Source organism: Pundamilia nyererei, unplaced genomic scaffold, assembly GCF_000239375.1.
Source record: "Pundamilia nyererei isolate P.nyererei 1_Seehausen unplaced genomic scaffold, PunNye1.0 scaffold00105, whole genome shotgun sequence".
NCBI lineage: Eukaryota > Metazoa > Chordata > Actinopteri > Cichliformes > Cichlidae > Pundamilia > Pundamilia nyererei.
This window is the reverse complement of record NW_005187506.1, coordinates 1,511,757-1,518,777: the sequence shown is the minus strand read 5'-3', so window position 1 is coordinate 1,518,777 and position 7,021 is coordinate 1,511,757. Positions and strand designations below refer to the sequence as shown.

At 43.7% G+C, this 7,021-nt stretch overlaps 1 protein-coding gene and 1 long non-coding RNA gene across 5 annotated transcripts in view; one reads left to right on the top strand and one right to left on the bottom strand.

The window, feature by feature from the left end:
* Positions 1–7,021, top strand: part of LOC102197600 (uncharacterized) — a 25,920-nt gene that overhangs the window by 13,936 nt on the left and 4,963 nt on the right. The gene's annotated exons all lie outside the window — the stretch shown is intronic.
* The window catches only part of LOC102197777 (poly(rC)-binding protein 4-like), a 179,750-nt gene continuing 174,014 nt past the window's right edge, over positions 1,286–7,021 (bottom strand). For all 4 annotated transcript variants that reach the window (XM_005740879.1, XM_005740881.2, XM_005740880.1 and 1 more), the window contains one exon: positions 1,286–4,236. In XM_005740879.1, coding sequence (XP_005740936.1) covers positions 3,795–4,236 — 442 coding nt within the window. In that variant the 3' untranslated portion in view covers positions 1,286–3,794. The remainder of the gene's footprint in view (positions 4,237–7,021) is intronic.

Genomic DNA, 7,021 nt, shown 5'->3' with positions numbered 1-7,021 from the left:
TGAAGGGAAGTTATGAGCTGTTTCTGAGAGACAAATAACACCAGGATCCTTTTTTACGTAGCTGACTGTGCAGGGGCGGGTCTAGCAAAGTTTTGCCAGGGGGCCAGGTAGGGCATTAACAGGGAGAGGGGGGCACAAAGAAATACTTTTCTTTCTTATTCTCATTTAAAAACGTCTCACTTTTATTAAATAATTATCTAAATCTTACAACCAAAGATTGTTGAAGATCATTCAAAGGCTTTATGGCTTTTCCTATAATTGTTTGTCCCATTCCAGCCCTGGGTGATGCACCAAGTATGAAGTAAACCAGGATTATTTTGAACTTTGAATCATGCAAAGCTAGTCTGGCAGAGTCCAAGAATAAAAACGCTGCTCTGTTGTCTACCTTCAAGCCATCTTTCTTCTAATTGGCTCACAGACAAGTTACTGTGAAATGACTACATTAGGGACATCGACTCTAAATGACATCACAGAGAGCCAAGAGTGTTCAGAGCACTCTGAGCCTGAGCTTTTGGCCCACAGGGATTAGATACAGTTGTACTCACACTGAGCTCATCATTAGAGACTCTGGTCATGTTTTATATGAGCATCCACCACAGGAACAGGAGATGAGCAAAAGTGCACAACAGGTCCACTTAAAACTCAACTGCATGTGACAAAATGTTGACTCGGTACTTTCTGACGGATGGATCGAATCCTGGTGCCGAGCTGGATTTTGGCCTCCTTATCAGAGCGTGTCCCCGATATATCTGCTTAGAGCTGCCAGGGTTATCGATCTGTGGTACTCACCCAGTAATGACTTCAAACGTGTGGCTATCAGAAACTGGCTTTTCCAAAGCTCCTCACTGTACACGTTCAAAGATTTCCCATTTTAAAAAACAGTTCTTTTATTCTAGTTCTGTGGATGCTGAAAGGTGAGAAGCAGGGCAGACATTTATAAACAGATATCCCAGTTAGAAAGTGTGTGTGTGTGTGTGTGTGTGTGTGTGTGTGAGTGAGAGACATAAAATGGCCAGTTGGAGCTCACAAGTGAAAACACTACTCTTCTAACAAAACACCTGGTTATTAGCAATAATGGTACAGTGATATTTTTTTATCCCCCAAAAAGAAAATAATCAGTTTTGTTCACTCTACATACAGAACATACAGAAACTAAAATACAGTTTTACAGTCTTTACCTGCAGCCATGTTGGGAAATGAACTCTTCTAAAACTGTAATACTCCTCTCAATAAGTTAAAAAATAATTTAAACAACACATTTTGAAAGAGAACATATGCAAAAAACAAAAAAAGAACCCTTTTAAATCTGTTGTATGTCTTTAAAAAAACTACACAACAAATACTGAAGGAAAAACCAGACAGGAAGCAAACGCAAAATAGTCATTTACAAGTCGACATCATCGTATACAAAAGCAGAGTTTTCAGCTCAGTGTTAGTGACCAGTGATTATAAACTCTGAGGGAATATTCCACAATAGTTAATAAATATGCGAGTATACAATAGGACGAAGAGCAGGGGACAAAAAGAGCAGGACACAGACTAGGAGGGGAAAGCAGAATAGTCTCTATGGCTTTTACAGGCTTTGTGGCCCAAATTACCTTAAATATCAGCGGCTGCAAACACCCACCAACCCTCTGAACTCGGAAAAGGGCCGAGCTGCAAAAAGACACGAGGAAAAATAAAGTCGGGGTGGACTTTTAGAAGTGGGATTGTTGGAAAATGATGACTCAGACCTGCTGATCCTGACTTTTAATTTTAAAAATCAGACAAATAGATGAATTTCTGTTAATGTCTCAAATTATTTAACAACAAGAAGAACACTTCCACATCAAGGAGCAGACTGGATCATCCTTAAAGCTGTTTTTATGTGGTCGGATGTGGAATAACGACAAGCCAAGTAAGAGTCTCGCTTTCAAAATCCATAAAGTATTATCACATCCAAAGTATCTGAAGTAAAAGTTCTGCTTCTGCAGTGGTGCCCACAAACAATCAGTGGATACATTTAAAGTTTGCACTGTTCTCTCATCTTTGCTTGGTTTTCAATTAAAATAACAACTCTCCTCCTTCCACTGGGAAAACTAACATTTGGGGGCTTGTCCGGGATCCGGGCTGGGACAGAGACATTAAAGCATCCATAGGTTTGTCTGACTGTATAGCAAAATTATTTTCCTGAACTTTTTCCAGCTGTGTCTGTGTTTGAGTGACAGGTGAAGTATTGAGGAGCCATTGACCCTGAGTCGTTTGTACGTGGTGAGCCATCAGCCTTAGAGAGCTGTTGTACAGGATTGTCCTATTTTGCTTTTGGTGTTTTTCATTCTGGTCCTACATGCCTCGCTTTGAGGTGTTCAAAGGTTCTGAAACTTTGTTTTTAAAAGTGCTACTCAAAGAAAGAAAAAGCTGTTGGGTATATAAAAAGGTTAAAGAAGCAAGGTGAAGAGTGTTATTCGTCATCCTGTATTTGTTTTTCTTTAATTTATTTCCCACTCTGTGGAGTTGAGACGGATATCTGCATGAAAATCAGAAATCCTCCTTTATTTGATTTCTGAAAGCCGTGACTGGAGCCGCTGCAGTCTGTCAGAGTCCCTCAGCAGGTTCTGAGTTAATTATTCAGCGTTTATGATTCAATAAGAAACTTTTGAATTTACAGAGAACGTGCAGCTCTGTTTTGGGGATTTTTCCTATTAGCTCGAGGTGTAGTTGAGTTAGCCTTTGCAATAGTGCTCAGTTATATTTGTAAAAGTGATCTTGTTGGTGCATTGTCACCTTGGTAGCATGACACTGGTTGCAAACTTACACATACATCATGTTTGGCAGTGGGTTTTGGTCTAATTGCACAAACATGCTGTCTGACATGCAAGTCGTCAGTGCTTTGGGGAAACTGGGCGAAATCTGCTGAGAGACCGTCGTCCTCCCGATCCTTTCATGACGGTAAATAAGACCCTCAGTCGTGGTTCTTGGTTATGCAGCTAACTTTACACTGGTCTGTTTATTTGGTCTATAGCTGCTGATCCACACAAACAGCAGAATGATTTTAACCCAGAAACACTGTTTGAGGAAACTTGTGTTAAAATTGTTATTTTTCCCCTTGATTTCCAAGACTTTGTCAAATCGGTTTATCCTGGGAATACACCCAACCTGGTTGCACAATGTTCCAATACCAGGGTAGCAACCAGAGCTACTTGCGGTCACTCAGGACAATGATTGCAATCCCAGTAAATCCACCGTGGAGTGTTTCACAAGTGTCCGAGAAGCAGGTCTCTGCTCCACATCACTCAGAATAGCACCAGGTCTTTTTATTTCTTGACAGAAGCCACATCAAGCTGCAGAAAGCATATGAGGAGGGCAGGAAGTCGGACACAGGACAGCCGGTAAAGAGCTGGGTCCAAAATAAAAGACCCGGCACCGACTAAACACTTTGAACTGCTCGCAATGTGAAGACGTGATGGAACAAGAACTTGTCCAAGACTCGAACCTGCTGTACCCCTGATTTAGGGTTTGGTTATGACCACAGCGCAGAGTCACGGTTAGCTAAACTGCAAGCTTTAAACTTTTGACGTCACTAACCCCGCAGCCAAAGAGAAAAGCTTGTTTGCTGCCGTGCACGCCTTCCATGGATGATTCAACATCATTCATGTTCCAACGATCCCACTTTGATTCTTTTAGGCAGTCAGGAAAAAAAAGAAGAAGAAGAAGAGGAAGAGGTGGAGAGGCAAACAAGTCAATGAGTAATGTGCTAAAAGAAAAACCAAAAACGGCCCTTAACGTCTAAACCCGGCCAGGAGCTACCTCTTTGTTTAGTACGGCGCAAACTTCTGTCTCTCCGGCTTCTTCATTCCATTGGTTGAGGACGAGATCTTGGCTGTGTAGGACGCCAGGGCCGCCGCTGCGTGAGCTTGAACCGGAACGGCTGCCGTCGCCGCTGCCGTCTGCACTGAGGCTGGTAGCACTGGAGCCCCGATGGCCGCTGCGGCCGCCGCCGCTGCTGCCGCTGCTGAGGCGGGAGGGGTGGAGAGTGCCAGGTAGGGGATGGATTTCACTCCCAGGAGGCTGGAGAGGGGGAAGGCGTAGGGAGCGCCCAGGATTTGAGCATGGGGCAGTGCGGCGCCCATCGCTGCCAGGGGGGAGGAGGAGGAGGACGAGGCGGAGACAGGGGGGGAGGGCTGGGTGAAGCTCATGGTCAGATCAACGGGAGACGGCATGGAGGAGGACTGGGCGGTGGATTTGGCGGTCTCTAAACTGGAGGGGGAGGTGGAGGGGAGGGAAGGGGGGGAAGGAGGGTGGAGGAGGGGAGGGGGTCAAGGAGAGGGAATTTTGGATGGAGAAGGGTTAGAGGGTTAAATAAAAGACATGTTAAAAAAAATCAGAGTAAAAACGGAAAAGAAAAAAAAACAAACAGGATCTGTAAAAATGAACCAACGGAAATCTGACAAAACTCAAATCATAAGACGGGCGTGTTTGGCTGGAGGTTGCAACAGATTATTGTAGGGGAGTTTGCTGTACAGATGGGGGGTGTGCTGTATAAGTTGGGGTGATGGCTTGGGAGGGGGCTTAGGGAGGAGGGAACAAAACCATCAGAAAAATTAGCATGGACGCTCCGTCAGAGAGGACGCTGCTTCAAAAACAGGAAAGAAATCCTTTGTGCAGGTCTGTGCTCATCTCTGTGGGAGCTTCTCACCTCATGTTTTAACTAAAAGAAATGTTCTGCACATTTTAGCATCAATCACCATAAAACAGTGAGAGGTGGGCGGGCACGCAGCCCCGCGTCCTCTTCATATTTCCTACATCAGTGCAACCAGCTGAAAACATAATCCAATCAGCTGTTTGAATCACTAACGAGCATCATTCAAAGGCGGGACTTTCACTCCAAAATATACTGGCTTACAAAATCTTATTTAAAATGACATGAACTGTAAATAAGTGTGTGTGTGTGTCAGTATTTTTAAAGGTTTTTATTTCCTCGCATGTTGAATACTCGAGTTTTTCTTGTAGTTGCCTTGGGGCAACGCTGCACAGCAACTGTTCCTGTCTTTGTGTTTGAATGTTATCGCATGTATTTGCACAGCTGAGACTCTAAATGTGATTCAAACTGTAGCTTTTCTGCTTTTAACACGATTATTTCACTGGTTATTAAATGTAAATGGTAAATGGCCTGTATTTGTATAGCGCTTTTACTAGTCCCCCCCTAGGAACCCCAAAGCGCTTTACACACCCACTCATCCACCCATTCACACACACATTCACACACAATGTAAATGTGTTTAAGTTCATGAAACTATCAGACAGCAGGTCAAACATGAAGCTGGAGTGTTCCCGGCATTAGAAACGTACTGTTAAACATTCCCGAGTGCACAGGAACACCAACAAAGGCCAAAACGTCTGCTCACTCTAAAGCAGGGGTCTCAAACTCCAGTCCTCGAGGGCCGGTGTCCTGCAACTTTTCCATGTGTCCCTGTTGCAACACACCTGAATACAATTAGTAGGTCATTAGAAAGACTCTATAGAACTTGACTGCATGCTGAGGTGGCAGTTCAGCCATTTGATTCATGTTACAGCAGCTCATGAGTGAATGAACACGGTGCAATAAAAGTACTTTTAGGAGTACATTTTTCAAACACTTACGAACTTATATTTACTTGAGTAGGGTTAGAGGTTACCACTTCAGCATGCTAATTGTATTCAGGTGTACTGCACCAGGGGCACATGGAAAAGTTGCAGGACACCGGCCCTCGAGGACTGGAGTTTGAGACCCCTGCTCTAAAGTTTCTTGAAGGTGTATGGGTGACGCTTTCAGTTAAACGACTAAACGAAGTAATGAAGTGGAATCGAGTACCATTAAACGAAGAATGCTGTGAAGAGTTTGCTTTTGAAGGCTTATGTTACACTCCCTGTTTGAAAGTCAGCAGTGGTTCATGTCACCGGGAGGAAAACTCCCAGGTCACTGAGACCTTATCCTCTGAAAGACTTCCTTCAATGCACAGCTCCATCAATAGGTGATGCCCCCCATTTAAACACTACAGTTAAGGCAACATATCGATGTTAAACTGAGAACTGCTCATTTTGAACTCGATTCAGAAAAGTTTGACAGGAACATGTTTGCCTCTGAGTTGCATCATCACTTCCTCGTTTAACAACACTGAGCGTCCTCAGGAGAGCAGCGGCTGTAGTTTCCTGTTCTTGCTTTAGGACGCTCCAGCTGTTTTTAATAGGCGGACACCCGTTACATTACATTAGCTCCTCTTGTACTGCAGATTCAGCTGCAGGAGTTCAGACTGTGTTTGGCATCGTGTTCGCTTCGGCAAGACCAGCCACAAAAAAGACAGCCGGGTCTCATGGTGTAAACAATCTGTCTGTGCTCACGGACACATTCTGTCTTTGTATTTACTTGGATGGATTTTCCATTCTGTGTGTTGTTGTGTCTCTGTTATTTAAACACAGGCTTGTATCTGGATTTCCTTGAAGTGTAGTCATGCAGTGGAAACCTAAAAAGTAGTGCTATGCCTCACAGGAGGCAGAACAAAGCAGTGATTTCATATTCTCTAACGTCGCCCACATATGAAACTGATTCATGTTTACCCATATTTCACTGCAGAAGTGGTTACATCGACAGATATTGTACAATTACAAGTTCAATCTGTAAAGGTTGTTGCTCATGGGGTGGGCCCGATTAGAACCTGACAGCGTTATAAAAAGCTTAAAGTTGATCACACTCAGGCAGTGACCGTGTCCGTTACAGAGACTCGATATCAAGCTGTGCAGGAAGCATTGTTTCAATGTGACTTCACTACTGTGTAAGTGAAACAATCGGAGGGTAGATCATTTGACAGATGCACCCCTGTCACACCTTTTTACTGCAGAGCTCTGATTGTACCTGATACCCTCACATATCTATATACCGTATTTTTCAGACCATAAGGCACATTAAGCGAAACAAAACAGTCAGATAAGTCAAACTTTACTCAGCTCATTCTTCTTGCTTCCTCCACTTCTGTACCATTGATTCATTAATGTTGAATTCTCTCAC